The sequence below is a fragment of the Solanum verrucosum genome, unplaced genomic scaffold, assembly GCF_900185275.1.
Source record: "Solanum verrucosum unplaced genomic scaffold, falcon-dt-bn FXZP01000261.1, whole genome shotgun sequence".
Taxonomy (NCBI): domain Eukaryota; kingdom Viridiplantae; phylum Streptophyta; class Magnoliopsida; order Solanales; family Solanaceae; genus Solanum; species Solanum verrucosum.
Window position 1 is genome coordinate 12,379,514 of NW_026019969.1, and position 19,330 is coordinate 12,398,843.

The 19,330-nt window shown below is 31.6% G+C and overlaps 4 protein-coding genes across 5 annotated transcripts in view; 1 reads left to right on the top strand and 3 right to left on the bottom strand.

The window, feature by feature from the left end:
* The window catches only part of LOC125816391 (cysteine proteinase RD21A-like), a 215,690-nt gene that overhangs the window by 133,611 nt on the left and 62,749 nt on the right, over window positions 1-19,330 (bottom strand). The gene's annotated exons all lie outside the window — the stretch shown is intronic.
* Window positions 31-2,315, bottom strand: LOC125816413 (stress enhanced protein 1, chloroplastic). Its single transcript, XM_049496019.1, has 4 exons — window positions 2,195-2,315; window positions 2,034-2,126; window positions 780-961; window positions 31-246 (listed from the first exon to the last, which is right to left on the bottom strand). The coding sequence occupies exons 1-4, from the start codon at window positions 2,238-2,240 to the stop codon at window positions 142-144; spliced, it is 426 nt and encodes a 141-aa protein (XP_049351976.1). The 5' UTR covers window positions 2,241-2,315; the 3' UTR covers window positions 31-141.
* LOC125816399 (LRR receptor-like serine/threonine-protein kinase GHR1) lies at window positions 5,264-6,589 on the bottom strand. The gene has a single exon (XM_049496003.1). It carries the CDS (start codon window positions 6,514-6,516, stop codon window positions 5,368-5,370), a length of 1,149 nt encoding a protein of 382 aa, XP_049351960.1. The 5' UTR covers window positions 6,517-6,589; the 3' UTR covers window positions 5,264-5,367.
* Window positions 14,089-15,522, top strand: LOC125816415 (CLP protease regulatory subunit CLPX1, mitochondrial-like). Of its 2 annotated transcripts, XM_049496021.1 has the most exons (5): window positions 14,089-14,324; window positions 14,859-14,925; window positions 15,014-15,088; window positions 15,166-15,243; window positions 15,329-15,516. In XM_049496021.1, the coding sequence occupies exons 2-5, from the start codon at window positions 14,923-14,925 to the stop codon at window positions 15,431-15,433; spliced, it is 261 nt and encodes an 86-aa protein (XP_049351978.1). In that variant the 5' UTR covers window positions 14,089-14,324; window positions 14,859-14,922; the 3' UTR covers window positions 15,434-15,516. The 2 variants fall into 2 exon arrangements, 1 of the variants encoding a protein (XP_049351978.1); XR_007442227.1 differs by lacking the exon at window positions 14,089-14,324 and having other exon boundaries at window positions 14,653-14,925; window positions 15,425-15,522.

A 19,330-nucleotide genomic window follows, 5' to 3' on the forward strand; every position in this document is an offset into this window, starting at 1 on the left:
TATTTTTTACAAGGTTCAAGTAAGGGAAAATTCAGCAGTGAATAGAATTTCTATTGACAAAGTGATAATATTTGTTTAGATGAATAAGGATGCATCAATATCACTCTTTAGATACATAAACAAGAAGAGAAAAGAAAATAATCAGTTCCTTGACGCAGACTGGAAGATGAAGACAGCGGTCAGAACGCCCACCAATGCAGTGACTGCCAATGCTACTGTGGGTAAGGGCCCTGAGACCCCAAAATTCTGAAAAGAACAGAATAAGTTTAATTACTAATTCATGTAGTTTTTCAAACAGTTATATGATGGATAAAATCATAATGTTTATGACAGAATAATGAAAAAGAAGACAGATAAAACAAACTCCGATATACAGATAGACTACTGAACATTCAAAATCACAACCCAAAAGCAGAATCTCAAATCTATGTGCTGTCTGCTGAACTCAGTTACTATAGCGGTGCTGTTTGCCTATACTCTATTCTCTTTCAATTTTCGCAACATGACAGTCCAATATATGTAGATGCACGAGGGAAGCTTCTTTTTTTTCCCCACTTGGATGAACAGAAGTAGAAACAATTTCATGAGGTATATGAAACATCATGTTTCCAATCCACCGATGTCTGAGATTAGGATAAGTTGTAATTTGGTAAGATATGATATATCAAAGTAACAGGTATGCTTTAACATGTTCCACCGAATTAAAGACATGTTATGAATCCAATCTGTTGTACAATATATAGTACACATTAATAAAAACATGAGAGTAAATGACCTACCTCCAGAAGTCCTTTGCCTGTGGCTATTTCTACACTAATAGCAGCTGCAAAACCAACCATGGCAGATCGACCAAGCCATACATCCAAATTACTTTCTTCCTTGCTACTCTGCTCACATCGTATGGAAAGTGATGCTGCTCTACTTGGCATAGCTTTTATTCGAGAGAAACTGTTCCTGATCACTGTAAATACTGAGTATTAGTTCCTAACCACTAGTAGAGGGACTTGCAAATTTAAAATATACTGTAATGGCTCCAAATTTGCATAGCATGGATAGAACACTCCCCCAATCTACACCACCACTCAATATATATAAAAGAAAAGAAAAAAACATACAAGCATTAGGCTCGAACATTCACCAAGAAGGAAGGGACCTGCATTCTTCCCAGTGTGCTATTAAGGTGTGACCAGCGTGATTAGTTGCACTTATCTATTTGGTAATTAATTTAAATAATATTGAGACCAACATATAATTGATCAAAGGTAGAGCAGCCTCTCTAATTAAATGGTTAAGCCACTTCTCATATGATGGAACATGATACAAAAGACTTTCACAGAAACTAGTCCACTCTCTACCTCAAGGAAGAGCAACATTCTCTATAAATGTCAACTGAAAGAAAAAGGGAAGGGAGGGAGAAAAAAGACCCCCTCAAACCATCGCAATATAAAGATATCAGAGTTGATCACCCACACAAGAATCATATTAGATTCAGGTATGTGTTTACTGATGAACCGTTTGTTTACACATATTTGCAAGAGTCATAAGTTCCACAATTTTAATGTCATGATATAATTTTTAATCACATACTAAGCCCAGAATCCTCTTCTTTTAAAAGCACATGAAATTCACAAATAGTCATGATAGAAGGGGTAGCTCCATGGGTAAATATACATATGATAGCAAATAACGGAAATGACAACATATGTTGCTTATTCATTTCAAGAGGTCTTCATTCGAGCTTTGCTTCTCATAAATAATTAAGTGAAGGATAAATTCATCTTCAAGGAATGAGCCTGAAAAGATAAACAATTTATATATAGTAGACTAAGACCTAAGTAACATATACATCAGCATAAAATTGTATGTTAGATAGAATAAAACAAAGAGCAGCAAAAGATAAACAAAAATTAAAAATACAAATGATTATATTCTTATATAAACGAGTAGAAAATACAACACAAATATGAAAATCCTCAATCCGGCACTGAATGCACCAATTGATTATTCAACAAAGAGAGGAAAAGTGGGCTTACAGAGGGGAGAACCAGTTGCAAAAGTAGTCCCAAATTGAGTACGAGTTGAGCCCTTAATAGAAGAAATGCTTACTGGGTTTGACATAACAACATCTGCAAAAACATTACATTAGTTTTTGTTAATTCTTTCAATTTTAGAAACAAAAACAAAATAGAAATACCACGAATTGAAGTGCAGAGAGAGCTGGAAATTTGAACAACAGCCATGTCTGGCGGATGATTTTGGGGAATTATGAAAACTAGACCGCTCAATTTCTATCGTTCTACTAACAAATACTCTTTCTGATATTTTTTTTCATTCGGAGCTACGTAAACACGGGGAATAGCTGACACGTGTTATGAGTGTTATTAGTTTATGAGTATTTGGGCTTTCCGTTCCTTTGATATTGGGCTGTGTAAATCCATACCAGAGTTCATTAAAGTGTGAGAAACTAAACTCAACTCCATATTGTGTATTTGTGATCAACTTTTTGGTTCTTGGGGGTGGATAAGGATATAATTCTATTATTATTTTATTTTATATTTATAGTCCCAATTTTTATAAAAAAAAATAGATATTTTTATATTTAGTAATAACTTAACTTTTTAAAAAATTATTTTATACTAAATAAAATGATTTTTAGTCGCACAAGCATCCATGACTTGTTTTAGACGACAAGTTTCAAAAGTCTTTACTTCTTAAACTCCATATCAAACAAACAACATCATATAAATTGGAACAGACAGAGTATTATTTAATACCAGAATTATTCAACCCCACCATTTCAGTTTAAATAATGAAATAAGTTATTTCATATAGACTTTCTTAAACTCCATATCAAGCAAACAACATCATATAAATTGGAACAGAGAGAGTATTATTTAATACCAGAATTATTCAACCCCACCATTTCAGTTTAAATAATGAAATAAGTTATTTCATATAGACTGTGAGATAAAATAATATCATGAGATATCTTTACCTATCTCATCTATCAACCAAATATGAAATAACCCCTTAAAGTGCTCTCATATTTTTAGAACGTATAAATGTAAAATAATAATACTATTATCCATAAAAGTTAAACTTCTTGATTAAAAAAAATCCGTGAATTGTACAAATCCTCGACACATAATATAATCCTAGAGTAATTAAAAAACCACAATCAAAATATTTCATTTTTGGAAATCATCAATGTAACCTTAAAAAAATATTATATACCAATAATAATTAATATTCATCAAATGAAGGCAGTTGTAATTTGTAACATTGACAATCTTGCCCCACACATGTTAATAGTTTTTTTAGCTAATATATACTCCCTCCGTCTCATATTAATTGGTTATTTTTTATTTTATAAGTGCTTAAAAAATTCATAAATAAAAAGATAATTTTACTAATTCACTCCTTAAAAAAACTTCTTGGGAAACAATCAAATGTGAACATTTTAAAAAGAATTAATTGCAAAGATAATATAGAAAAAAAATAATTAATGCTTTTTTAATTTATTAAGGTGGATAACTAATATGCGACAAATATTTTTATTATAATTATCCATTAATATGGAACAAAGGGAGAGTACCAATTTCTAGCAATACCGGTCCACCTGTCTATAAAATATTGGAACAAATATTTCTTAATAGATTTGTTGATACGCAATCTAATCGGGTTTATAAACAATGACAAACTGCTTAATTAGACTAATATTTTTAGGTTTCGAACTCGCAGCTGGAAATTAAATGACCTAACATAGATACCCTTCCTGTTCAGCTAAGAGAATATTCAGTCCAACAATTAACTATCAATAACTTTATGTACTTTCGACAAAATGGCAAATGAAATTAAGTTAATGTTTAATATATTAGTACCTATTTAAAACAAAACTAGCAGCTTACATTGACTTGGATTTGGCATATAGTATACTTTTTCCAGTCAATTCAAAAATAGTGTTTAATCGAATAATAAATATATTTGATTTACAAAATAATTAAATTATTTTAAAAATAAAAAAGAATTATATTTGTTCTTGTACTCTTACGTTTGATCGAAGATAGTAGTTCATATATTGGAAGAATATAACGATGTACATAACATATTTTCTTTGTATGGTACAGTATTCAGTAGTGCTTTGATTTGCCAATTGCCATAGGGATTAGTATTAGGGTTAAAGTTAGAAATTTTAATTTAATTTTTTTTATCACATGAGTGTAAGTTTGAAAGTTGAGGGAAAGTTTAACTTTTGTGGGGAAAAAGTATTTCTAGTGGGGAAGTGAGCCAAATGATACCTTTTGACAGTTGAATAATAAAAGTATTGATTGCATTAAGAAAATTCAAAAGAATTAAAAGAATAGATACAACAAATTTGAAGTAACAAGACAAAAATCAGTCGTTTAATTTAGTTAAACAAGGTTGACCACTTGCTAATAAATGAGCTGTTAAGGATTACGAATTGAAAATCTTTCACGAAAAAAGCTATGCTTGGTACCGCAGAATTTTTTCTTGTAAATAAACTTCTTAAAATGAGAAAATGACTACCAGCTATATAATTAAACTTATTTTTTCCTACATTATAAATAATCTAAATAATTAAACTTATTTTCCAAAAAAACCTTTTCCAGAAAAATATTCTCCTACATACCAAACCCACCCAAAATCTTACCCAGAAATAAACATAATTTCGAAGTAATAAAAACAGAAAATGAGACTTCCAAATTCCAATTTTGGAAGTGAAAAGATAAATACTATAAAGTTAAGGTCAAGAAAGGAAGAGAACACTTGCTAAATTTTTCTAGTTTTTACAAATATAAATTAAAATAAAATAAAACAAAAGATTATAACTTATGTTCACCATTTTTATCACTAATTTCGATATCAAATCAAATTATTCAAATATACTTTGTACTATCTGACATCGTTTCAAAATTTGGTTCATGCTCTCCAACAATGTCCCTAGACGAATAATAATAAGTTCATAGTTTATCATCGACGAATGAGACTGTTTCTTTTTTAATTAGAAATTTTAAATTCAAGTTCTAAAATTTAAATATAATTTTTTTTTTGATAAAGAGCGTTTTTTTCCGAGTGAAGCCCTACACAACAACATGTATTTAAAATAGTCAAACGCCAACCAAAATAACTTCACAGTTTCACACACATTAAATTGAGATTATTATAATAAGATATCCGTAATTTTCTAGTATGAATATAGTACTATACTCTATACAAAGTGGGCATAATTCAGATGAGCAAATATTATATTGGGTTATTTCTTATCTAAAGAATATAATATAATACTCCTACAATTACAATATGAAAACCAAGATGAAAAAAAATCTCAGAAACATTGACTGACACCTAAGACTTTGGTTTCCCACCATAAGCTTGCTGACAAATCGACGTAGATTTCTGTGATTTCAAGCAAAGTTGCGAAGAAATCGGACATTTTTGTAAACAATTATCTCCTAAACTGCCGGTAACTGAAGTTTCCCGGCCGAAAAATCCCGCCGGCGGTGACCCATTCAAGAAATTACCGTCAAGATACAGCCTTTTCAACGTCGCCTTTTTGCTATACTGCAACGGAATCGGTCCCCGGAACTTGTTATACCTTAATGACAACGACGACAATCGAGGGAAAATCGCGAAATTTACCGGTAAATACCCTTCGATTTTGTTGAAACCCAAATCGACGGCGACAAGGTCGCTGTTCAAATCAACAACCTTTGGAATCTTGACGAGTGTAAAGCTGTTGTTCGCCATGTCGATTTGTTGTAACGAAGGTAACTGAAAGAACCAAGTTTCAATAGTTCCAAATAACGAATTTTCACTAAGCTCCACAACTTCCAGTTGATTTAACCCATAAAACGACGATTTTAAAAGAGACCCAGATAACGAATTAGCCTTCGCTGCAAGTTCTAGTAGATTTGGGGGTAATTTTGGGAGTGACCCAGTTAGCTTATTGTAACTAAGATCAAGTCTTCTTAAGCTGGTTAGCTCATTCATCGAATTTGGTAACCCAGAAATCAAATTATGAGAAATATCAAGAGAAAGTAGAGATTTTAAAGAAGTGAGGGAAGGTGGGACTGACCCAGAAAATGAATTGAGTCGAAGAACCAGGTTCTTGAGATTTGGTAAAGAAGACAGAGAAGAAGGAATTGGGCCATAAAAATTGTTATTCTGAAGATCAAGAGTAACAAGTTGAGTGAGTTTAGAAATTAACGGAGAAAGAGTCCCTGTATAACCAGCAGGATCAAGAGTAAGTTCAGTTACTCTGTTTCCAGAGCTACAAGAAAGGCCACAGGTGAAATGGGTGACACGAGGAACAGAGCAAGGGTCTGTAGTGAAATTCCAAGTACCTAAACAAGAATATGAAGGAATAGAGGAAGGTTTAATGGCAGCTGTAAAAGCTTGAAGGGCAATTATGTCTGAAGAAGGAGGAATTGATTGAACTGATGAAAGTGAAAAAAGAAAGAGAAAGAAGAAAACAGAGGTTCTTGATTTTGACATGTTTGAAAAATGACTACAAATTTGATCAAAATTTTTTGGTTTTGTAATGGAGGGTTCTGGTGGTTTAGGCACAGTGTGGGGCCTTTTGATGCCCACCGATGATATCTTTGTACAATTAGCTGGAGAGCAGTATATTTAGGGAATAGGATTAACAAAGCTATAATTTGTTTTAACTCGTGATTAATCAAAAATAGTGTATTCATATATTGGATTTGCTGTCATTTGGTTTAATTAGGAGTCAGATATTATAGGGTTGGTGAGCAGGTGCTTCCTAAACAAATAGGAATGATAAAAATATTCAGCATCTCTATGATTATAAGATCATTGTTTATTCCGACTGAGTCTGAAAAGTATAGTGTGTATAAAATTTAAACTTATTCTGGAAGATAAAATGACTTTCAAAAAGTCGTGATTTCAGAATATATCTAGTATATTTCACCGATCCGTCACCTTAACATCTTGAATATTTCATAGATTACTTTGAGTAACTCTAGCGTAAAAAAGATGAGAAAAGAGAAAATAGTAGTATGTTATAGAGGTGGAGAATTGAAATTGGTTAGGTGAGGGATGGATTATGCATTTCAATAGTGGGAAGAATATGATGGTCTGGCGAATGGCCCAGTAGATGGTGCATTATTGTTTTTCCATAAAGTTTAACAACACTTTTATATCTCTACAATTCTTCTATTCATCAAAGACAAATTAGATGCATCTTTTAGGAACATGGACGTTTGGTCAGTTTTATAGAAATTATTATTCAGAAATACTCTTAATAATTATTTATAATGATCTTTTTAAAGATTATATCTGTATAAATAGATGGTTTTGCTAATTAAAATCTATACAAATATGTTAGGTGTGCCTACAAGAAGTTGCATTGACTTGATGAAAACGCTAAAATAAACTTTTTTAATAACTTTAACTGATTTTAACAAATAACAATAACATACGTTACATATCTAAGATAATCTATGCACACAGATTTTGTCTACTATCTCCAATATACCACCAACTCAAAAAAAAAGAGTGTTTCGTAACTTGTTTTTTTAAAAAAAACAAATAAAAATCTATAAATAAAACTTACAGATCCCAAAACCAATTATTAAATGTAAGATTAATTTTGATTCAGCAACAGAATAACCTAAAAAGCTGGTTACCCATTTTATTGTGAAAAAGCTTTAAGTTACCTTTTCCTTTTTCTCTAAATGGAATAGTTTAGTGATAACATGTTAGAATCGCATTAATGGTTCTAAGGGCATTTTTGAATTGACTTTTGGCTTACGATTTCTAAGCCAAAAGCCATAGGTTAGGATTTTTAACTTATGATTTTTGGCTTATTTTTGTTATTTTGGCTTTAAAATAAGTGTTTATAAGTTTTTTCTTAACTTTATTCAAACTCTTCAAAACTGTTTAAAATATATTTTAACTTAAAAACATTTAAAATAAGTCAATTCAAACAGGCACTAAGTAAGTTTAGATGCATTATTTTTGTCGTTTTCCCTAGCATAAGATGGGTAAAAAATAAACGATTTTGACAGGAAGGAATCTAGTAGTGGTAGTACGGGGATTTTTAATTTTTTTTTTTTCATAGTTTGCAGTAATGGTGATGTTTTATATGCACAAAAGTCTAAAAATGGTGGGGTATAGTGGTGTTCATTTACAAGAGTACCGACCCAGTAGTAACATCACCCCGCATGCCTCGTGCCTACCGCAATTACTATAAACTGTCCGACACCACCAAAACTTGGGCCTTTACTATCAATTGCAAAACATGAGTTTAATTTTTTTTTGGCCTTGTCCACCATAATTATGATACTTATGTTATAATTTTGTGGTTTCTGAAATTGAATTATGCTTTTATCGATATAAGTACTTAAGGAACTAAGTTTGAACGCATAACTTGTAGTCGGGTTCTGAATGCTTCTAACGGCATAAGTTCTCAAAGATTAACTTGTTATGCCTTGTAAAATATCACATAAGCAGATATTAGATAAACTTTTTGTTTCAATTAATATGATGTTAAAAATATTTGTTTAAAATGGCGATAGTGGTTGATGGTCATCACCGATGACAGTTGTGAGGTAATGTTTAATTAAGGGTGGCAAAATCAAACCCAATCCGACACCCAATCCATTTAGGTTTGAGTTGGACAGTTGATTATTGATTCACCCATTTGTTAGCTCAAATCATTTCAACCCAACTGACACATGCATCGTTGATAAGATTCAGATGTCCTCCACAAGACACAGGCAAAGAATTTGAGTCACTAGATATGATATATATTTCTTTAGTTTTTGTTATACATGACCTGTTTTTTCAAGGTTGTATAATAATGTTTATTAATGGAGGTTTAGGCTATCGTCCCCTTTTGCTTGTTCTCTGTAAGTCTGTATAGATCTTGGATGAAATAAAAGGTTTGCGCCACCTAAGGCGTAATTTTATTTTATTTTTAAAAACAACAACTTATTTCAACCCATTAAAAATTGAATTGATATGTAATCAAAATAGATTTTTGAGAAATCTTGTCAAAACATTTTTAAAAACTTTTTAGTTATATGTTATATATAGTTATAATAAAGAAAAGAAATCTTATTAGATACTAAAAACTTATAAAATAACAAATAAAGCTATTAAAACTTAGTAAAAATTGAGCGGGTTAGGTTATGACTTATTACTAACCCGTTACCTAACACGTTTTGAACCAACCCATTTTGGCCCAAACAAATTTGGATTAGATTGGGTGGGGTATTGACCCGTTTGTTGTCTTTACCCATTTTCACCCGCCCAAATTTAACCCAACCCGCCCAACTGCCACCCCTACATCTAATGACTATACGGCAAAGAAACACTCAGAATTTAAATTTTAATTATCTACTATACATAATAATAATAATCATAATAAGTAGATTAACAAATAAATATGTATATTTTAATTATCTACTATACATAATAATAATCATAATAAGTAGATTTTTTTAACAAATAAATATGTATAGATTTCAATAAAATTCTTAACATAATAATTTTTTTGAATTGTTTGCATCAAAAGTTGCATGAATGATTCTTAAGGTATATATGCATACATAATTTAACCAAATTTTATCAAGAAATATTACATTTTTTTAATATTATATTGTTGTTATAATTTTTATTTTATTTTTGTTTCATGAATCATGATATAAATTCTTTCTTATTTTTTAAAAATAAACATCATATATAATTTTATGTAATATAAAATTATACTTTATTCTAAGTTTTTGAATAACATAAATTGCAAGCAAATGTTATATGTTATACAGATTAACAGATAATTCAAATAAAAGTAAAAGTATTAATGAAATATAATTATATAAATTATAAATACTCAATTTTTAAGACTATTATGTTGCTCTCATAAATACCTTATTAGTGTATTATGAAGTTTAAAATAAATATTTTTGTTCTTCATTTTTATGTTTAGCTAAAATATGTGCAGATCATAGATTTTCATCTACCACCATTTATATTGTTGCAATTGGAGCTTTAGAGTAATGGATAAAAGAAATCAACGATTGTTCTTGAATACATGTGATAAGAGCAAATACGAATAATGGATTAAAGAACTTAACAATTACCATAGCTGCCATCACAATCACAATAATTTTTTGATCCATACGCTTTTTCTTTTTAAATTGCTTGAATTATCATTTAAATTTTTGTACATTTCATAGTGAATAATAATTATAATTGTAAATTATATATTTAAAGTGATGAATTTTTTTCTAAAAACAAAATTATTAATTGGGAATGGAAGTAGTATAAATGTCAATAATATAATTTTAGATATTATATTATATTAGAAAATAATTATGAAATAAAAAATGTAATCAATGATTTTATATGATTTATAATATGTTTATTATAATTACTATATAATATTAATAATATTAAAATAAGTTAAAACTAATAGTTCTCCAAAGCCTTGCTAAATTAATATAGGTGGTAATATATGTGGAATACTGAAATATTATTATTATTTTTTGATTGCATCAAAATCATTGTATCTTACTAAATTTACGTAACATATTTATTAAATTCACATAAAAAATAAATTTATTATACATACATATAGTATAATGAATATGTTAATATCACCGCACCTTACTAAATTATATACCATTGAATTCATATAAAAAATAAATAGGTTATGCATAACGTACAACGCATGTGAACTATTCATTATAATATATTTTTTTGTTAAATGATTCATTGTAAAAAAATAATAATTCAAGAATTCAGTTATTGTGTAAAATAAATTCATTATACATAATATTTATAGTTTCTTAATAATCATATATTATTCATTGTATCTTTACTAAAAACATTCAACTTATGATGGTGATAGAATAAACTATATAAGCAACATATGAAACTTCTTAAAACCATATCAAAATATGACTTCTTAGTTAAAATGTGTCACTAAAGCAACAATGACAAATTATCAAGTACGTAAAATATTAAGTGAGTACAAAATAGATCTTTCTACATGTACTTAAAAAAAATGCAATTATGGCAACACCGAAACTTTGAATTTAGATGCAAGAAGAAAAGTTAGAGATGAATTTCAACTAGATTTAAATTTTAACAAAAAACAAAACACAATAAAATCACATTTCACTAAATTGTTTTAGATATATTTGTACTTTAAAAAATTATTAATTTATAATATTAACGGAAGCATATATTTATATAGGGGTCTTCTAAAATTATATCATCTTATTGAAATGAGTGATTTTTTTTCCATTGGCCCAAGTTGAGATCGGAAAAAGAATAATATTTTAGAGGGATTATTAATTTTAGTGAGTATTAATTTAATGAGGTTTTAATATAGTAATTTTGCCGATGAGATAAAATAAAATTATAGTAAGTAATTACCAACTTCAGTTTTCAATAACGGGTAGTTAAAACAATTTTTAAATGATATAATTAATTAACTTATATAATTTTTTGTAGTGATAAATATGAATTAGGTAATAATCTAAAAAAGGTAGTAAAATAAAACTTAAGGTAGCGTAAATTCCACACGCTTAACAATCTCAAACTTTTATAAATAGCAGTCAGCAGACCATCCACATAAACATAATGCAAAGTAAAAATACAACTCCCTTTCTCTCTGCCATTAAGTATGCTTTCTCTCCCTTTTTAATGGATTTCAAGATTCTCATATGGACACTTCGGTTCTTTAGGATATTTTGATTGGTTCTTTAGGGTTTTATGTTGAAGAATTTGACTTTTGGATGTTTCTTGATTGACATTCATGATGTAATTGATATTCTTTTGATTTAATGGTTTCGTATGTTTAAGAATTTACCAAGTCTTAGTGATTTTTTTTTTTAATCAAGATTCTACAATGTCTTGTCTTTAGCAAAGAATGTATGGTGGTACCTAAAGTTGTTTCATGGATGTTTTGGTCACTACTTTTAGAGGGTTGTAATTGTTTGTGGAATCTTTAATGGTGAAGTCTCGGTCAAGATCAAATAGATTTCTGGGCTCTTTATTGTTCCTATTTTTTCTTTAAAATATACCAAAAGTTGAATGCCTGCTGTTAGAAGATTGGATGGTATTATTTCATTTTTCCTAAAATATATGAAGATTAATAATCAGTGTTTGTTGCATTCGACATAAAAGTATGCTTTCTATCTTCTTCTTTTTTTGTTGATGGATTTCATAATGCGATTCCAAGATTTTCTTGATTGGAATTCAACCATGTAATTGATATTGTTTTGCTTTAAGTGGTTTAATATGTTCAAGAATTTACAATTTTCCATATGAATTTTTACCACTAGAACTGAAAAACTTCTGCATCTCCACTACATTTTTTGCTCTGTAAAGTTAATAAAGATACATCTGTGTTTTCGTCTAAAATGTTCTCTTGTTTTCTTCATAATGTCTCGCTGATTCTCTCTTCATTCGATCCACCATATGGTGTTATAGTATGGAGTACTAGAGGGGCTTTGTGGAGGCCTCTTCTGTTCCAATATAACAGCAGTTTTAAAGGGATTCAGGCATGCACTATTTCACTTCTAGCGATCATGGCTAAGATGTAACTTTACAATGAATAAAGGTGTTCACATCATCCTATCTTTCCTCACATATAGAACATATCTGTTGCAGATTATCATTCCTTTCCTCTGCTGACTGTGTTTGAGATTATGGAATACTTTTGAGTTTACAATTTTCATAACCCTAAGAAACCAGGACAACGGTCATACTTTTTATTTTTTGTTTTGATAAAGTACACTTTGCTATTATTTCTCATCACCTCTCTTCACTGCATCAGAAAAGCAATGAGTTGTAATGGAGGATGAAGAAATTTAAGCAAATGGCAATAATCCTCTAAAGAAATGTTTGGCACATGTATGCCCTGGCTTGGTACACCTGAAAAATAGCCTCTTTCCCCTTATTTCCTTTTGTTGCATCCATCAGGTTCCTATATTCGGGCACACATTTACCCTTCTAATAAATTTATCAGGACGACAATAATGACATGGCCCTAAGACCTAATCATTTCAGCTCAAATATGTCTCAAAGAGGTAGAAGGGGAGAGATTGCTAATAATTCTGGACTAAGCTTATTTGATAGAAGTATAACAAAGTGCTTAAAGTTTGGTCTGATAACTATAAAATGTAGTCTACTTGTCGAATTGCTGCGCACACATCTTAAAAAGTATTGATCAGAAAATTGTCAAATACATTTGTCGTTGCATTTAAAAAGATATTAGTCTGGTTGTGGCAGTCAATTGAAACTTTTTTTTGGTCTGATCTTGCCAAACTGTTGAGCTGTGTTGGCCTATGCTTTCTAACTATAGTTGCTTCATATAAGTGTGGACTATCTTTGAGTAAAGCTGCTTCTCCAAGGAGGTGAAACGAAATTTTAGTTTATTTTACCTTTTATTAGTCTATTTTAAAATGATTAAAATAATGAGTATTTATCCCTCTTTATCACTGTAGGCTGGTTATGTTGGCGAGGATGCGGAATCTGTATTATCCAAATTACTCGAGGTATGCATGATGGTTTAATAGCATTTGATTTTTTTCATTCTATTCATGTATGGGCTGCTTAGTTAAGCTCATTTCATTAACGGTACTTCAGAGCGGAGTTGTGATTTAGGGAGTTTAAAAAAGAAATGGTACTTGGTTTTTAAAAAAATGATTCTTAGTATATTGTGTGATTTCACTATACAAGATTGAACATGATGTAAAATATTTAGTTTTCGTGTTTCCAACAACATCGCAAAAAGATACACGCAAGTTGCACAAAGTTCAACTATGTTCTTAATATTGATACTATCATCATATAACTTCTTTTACCTTGTGCAATCTTTTCAATGTACTTTCGGTCTCCAGTATTTCTGATATACCATTGGTCAGTCATTCTCTGTGTAAAAATCCTGATGGCTTCTCTTGTTCATTTTTTTAACGCTTCTCTTTGGGTTTTTACTGTTTCTGATTCTGTTTTGGTGATTTTGCAATTTCATTTCACATTGCTGATGGCACACAGATATCTACTGCTTCTTCTAGCGTTGCAGTTTGATATGTTATTAGTGACATGGTAGATGTGCGCTAGCTGGTTGCCTAAATGTACTTACCTTGTGTTCTTTTCTAGACAATTTATGTGTTTCCACTTTCCATTTGATGACCATTCAGAAAGTATAAACCTAATAGAGTAAATATGATTTGTAATTGGAATATGGAAGCAGCTGTGTAATTCTACTGCAAAAAAACTGAAAATGTATTGTGCGTGGAGAGTACTGCAGCTGCAAATATAAGGTAATCACGTAGTAGGAAATACATTTAAAACTGGCGCCTAGAACTGCAATTAACATATCTGTTTTTAGATTTGAAGAACTGTAGAGAGGTGATTGATAAATTTGACTAATTTAACAAGGAACTAGCTGGATAGTTGGTCCAGTGGTTTTGAAATGGTTGAAGAGGCTGTGTTACCAATCAAAATTTGAGGAGCTCATGTATCACTAAAAGTTTCAATTCTCTGAATAATGCCTGCAGATCTTAGCTTTTTCTAGAGTGGTTAATTTGCTCGGTTGTGGCACAGTTTTTGGAGGATTAGAGTAGAACGAACCTTGACTGATATAAAGAAAAGAGAGGGTAATGATTTCCAAAGTAGTCACAATGATTTCACATTTGTGCAAGAATCAATGTTCATTTTCATTTTTATCTGTCTAGGTACAAGAGAATTATCATTATCACATTGTTGTGAAGTCGGTAACAATAAACCTGGTTGAAATGGTTGCCCCTTTGGTGTTCTGCTGATTATTGCATTTGAATAGTTTCTTTTTGATGAAGGTTGCATTGAATAGTTTCTGTGGAGAAGCAGATTTACTTCCTATTTCCTTGTCAAGCAGACTACATGGTTCCTCTTTTGTAATCTGTTTAGCTTTTGCACTATCAGCAGCATTGTTATTCAATTATAAATTTTTGGTGTTCATGTTTGTTATAAGGCTGCTGACTTCAATGTCGAAGCAGTTCAGCAATGGGTTGTCTACATAGACGAAGTTGATAAAATAACCAAAGAGGTTCAAAAACCATTATCTACTTTATGAATTTGGATAATTGATTTTAAAGTAATCATTCTCATCAGTCATCTGTCTAGGCTGAGAGCCTTAACATTGGCAGAGATGTATTTGGGGAGGGCTTCCAACAGGCGCTGCTGAAGATGCTTGAAGGAACTGTAAGTATTTATTGCAAATTATTTCAGCTGTTTGTTCCAATTGCCTATTACTCTTCTAAACATGTTTACAAATTCATATTTGTAGTTCCTGGCCTTCAAATGTGTCCTCTTTCTAAGCATTTTTCTGAGATCAGTAATCTCACTTGCTCATTTTATCTTTATTTCTTCTTCCGATTGTAAGTGTACCTGACAATAGAGCATGGAAGCATCATCCATGTGGCGATACTATTCAGGTATACTGAATCTATTAAAGCCTCTTTTATCTACTTTTTCTTTTTTTTAAATTGCAGTCAAAACAGTTTTGTGGGAAAAGCACTTACCCCTTGCTTTTTGGATGGTAATATAGTTTAGTGCTTTTTAGAATCAATTTGATTATGTTGAGGGTGAAAAACAAATCTCTACTGGGAAAGATTGTTTGGCCAAGGAAAATTAGATGTCAGACACTGACCTATTCAACAAGCACGAAACAGGACTTCTTCAGCTAAACTCACATATGTTGGGAGGGGAAAGTCAAGTTAAATACTGGTTTATATGTCTTGCAGCAATCATCTACAAAGGATGTGAAGTTGTAACGAGCTGGACATTCCTTATTCAATAGCTCATCACTGTTCATTCTTGATGCTGTCTGCTCTTTATACTTTTCCATACACTAATCTGCAGATAGCTAAAGCTATCCTTTTTATTTGTGGTGGAGCTTTTATTGGTAGAGAAGACAATTTCAGAAAGGTTATCTGTCAAACTCAATTAATTTCATTAAACACATTTAGGTTAAGTGATATAATATGGTTCAACTTATCATTCTTTTACTCCCAGACGACAAGATTCTTCAACTGGATTCGGAGTACCTGTTCTAACTAACATGAGAGTTGGTGGTCTAACTGATACTGTAGTTACATCATCACTATTGGAATCTGTGAGGAGATCCCTGTGACTTGAGTGTAGTTTTCTTTTTCGGATCACTATTTTGTAAATCTAATGATTTCATGACTCTTTATTCTCGTGAAATTCTAAAAACCAAATGCATCGGAAGCATTTATGTCACATTGCTTTCTGTATCTAGTAGAAACTGACAATCTCACTGCGGATGGACTCATATTTGTGGTGCGATTTCCAGTATTAGTGAGTTTATCTTCCCTGGATGAGGATTAGCTTGTTCAGGTTTGTCTACTCATTTCACCTTTTGGCGTTGTAGTTTCTAGTTTCATGTTATCCTGATTTAATTGGCTATTTGGGAACTCCAACTGTGCTTGGGAGGTTGATGGTATTATTTTATTTTTCCTAAAATATATGAAGATTAATAATCAGTATGTTCCTATGCTCTATTGATATGTAGCTACAGTGGCTTGGTCATAGCAGTTAGAATTCAGCTTTATTGTGTGTGGCTTCTCCTTTTATCTGTTTCCTCACTCCTATTGCTCTTCTTTTCTGCGATGAACACATTTTTTTTTCTTTGATGTTGGTTTCTTTTTGGCTAGTACATCATTGTTGGCAAGACACTTGTTAGAGTTATTATACTGTGAATTGAAACTTTGCGAATTTGTAGTTCTCCAAATAGTAGTTCTTCAACCCTCTAACCTTGTTTGAGTAACACATATCTGGATCCTGAATTTGTGAACTGCATGGATACCTGTCTTTCAATTGGTGATGTAGAAATACCTTCTCTTTGATGAGACAGGATCATTCAAATTTGCTGCTCTAGATGATCTTGTTTAACTATGGTGCATGGAAAGATTACAACAAATACATCCCTATGATTGGTTTTGGATTTGTCCTTTCTGATCTTGAGACTTTCTGTTCGCAATTTCTTGTTCCTCACTCAATTTGTTCTTCTCGTTTTTAGTTCCGGTGGTATTTTCCTCATCAAGCCAACCAATTGCCTTCTGAATTAACTGCAGTAGTAAGTAGACAGGTCTAGGCAATTGATGTGACCTAAACTAGTGACTAGTAGGTGAAAAGAGGATATAGGAAGGAACTTTTGCATCTTTTTATGTAGGACGGCTTGGGGATTTTTTTATAGCAATGGTATATGAGCCATCTCATACGCACCTTGACTATTCCAATGAGTACCGGACCTCCGACCAACACCAGGTACCGAGTTAAGTACCCCCCAAGGCTTAGACAAATGAGAAGAAACCACCTACTATTTTTTCCCCTCCAATGAAATTTAAACCCGAGATCTCGTGACTGTCCTTGCACTTTATTGACTACGACTCTCCTTGCACTTTATTGACTACTAGGCCAAAACCCTTTGGTGCAGGACAACATAAGAAAGTTGAAATGAATAATTTACCTCCGAAAAGTATTATCATTTACTTGTTCCTTCGAGACAAAGGAAAGAATAAACAAAAGGTTTTGATCCATAAATTGTTCTTTACATGTGAGCTTATGTCGGTGTTTGACGACTCAATGTAGCCTAATTTTGTCTCTAACTAAAGATTAAGAAGTTTTTTCGATAATGCAATAAATTTTATTAATGTTAGGCTAAAAAAGTGCTAATATAGAAATTTACCAAAAGTAGAAACCTGCAAATAGAGATGGTTTTCTATGAACTCCACCCAATCATCTATACATAAAGGGACTTTATGTATAGATGGGGTACCGTCATTCACTCAATGTACAAGACATCTGCAAGTGCCTTCCTGCATCCATATTTGATTGTTTAATTGCTTCAAGTCTTTTTGTTCACTGCTATTTCTTATGAAATAAAATATTCCTCCATCATTCCAAATGAAGAACATGTTATGCTGTTCATTAATATTAGGCAAGATTGTAGGTGTATTGTCAATGCGTGCACAATTTGTTCTAAGAAGTGATGCTGTCATTCTTCTGTATATTCTCTTATCAGCCTTCTATTTGGGGAACTCAAACACTCTTTTACTATGTTTATTTTCTAATGCACATATGCTTAGTTGCTTTTTTTGTTTTTATAACTTTCTCTATTGTTGTCTCCTTTCCAGGGAATGAGCACTGAGATTAAGTGTGAATGTCTTGACATACTATGTGATGTTCTTCAAAAGTACGGGAATTTGATGGACACCGACCATGAGTCATTGCTAACTTCATTATTGCCCCAGCTGAGTTCCAATCAAGCTCGTTTCAGGAAGAAGAGCATTTCATGTATAGGTAACCTTGTTATAAGCTTCTCTGTATTGTATGTGCTTTAAATTTTGAATGGAGAGTGTATCAAGTTAAAACAGAGTTTGTTTGATGGCTTAGTATAGATGCTTTGAGAGATAGTAACGACAATTTCCCTTTCTGACAATGGAAACATGAGTTAATAAGATTTCTTAGACTATCATGTACTGTGTTGGACTGGTGGCCAAGCTTTCGACTTTTCCTGCAGTAAATTCAGTTCAACCTTTTTCCTGTACAGCATCTCTTTGTCTTCAAAATTGTCGGATGATTTGCTGGCGAAGGCTACAGTTGAAGTTGTTCGCCTTTTGAGCTATAAGAGCTCAAAATCAGAGATGATACGAACTAACATTCAGATATTGGGACCTTAAAGTAGCAAATCCTAAATTATAATTGATGCTTGCATTTTGTCCTATCAAATGTCATGTAATTTTGATATACTTGTTTGTGTCGTTAACTTTTAGACAAATGCCCAAGAACAATATACTTTTCTCAACAGTAGGTATAGTGAATACTCAATTAGCAGATTTCACATCCAATATTCTTCAACCTGTTGGACACTATGCTTGTCACTGCCCTAGAGAAACTGTGACATAGTTGAAAGGGAAAAGAAGCCAGGTCTTCATTTGACATTATTTTGACAAATGGAAAAGCTGACAGAGGAAGACAAGGGAATCAAGTCAAAGTATTGGAAATTCATTTTGTTGCGTCTCTTGTGTACTGGAGATGTACATAGGAGGATAAAAGTGAAGATAAACTAGCCTGGTCTTCCTGTTGTTTAGTTCTAGCACTGCTAACCTGTATCAAGTGAAACAAAAGAGGGCTGAATGACTTGTGTTTGGGTGCTCTCTGCTGCAGCTGAGTGTTAAATGTTTGACACTTCTAAATGGAGTCTTGACTTATATAAATATGAAATAGAAAAGACTAAGGTGTCAAACTGACACATGCATGTTCA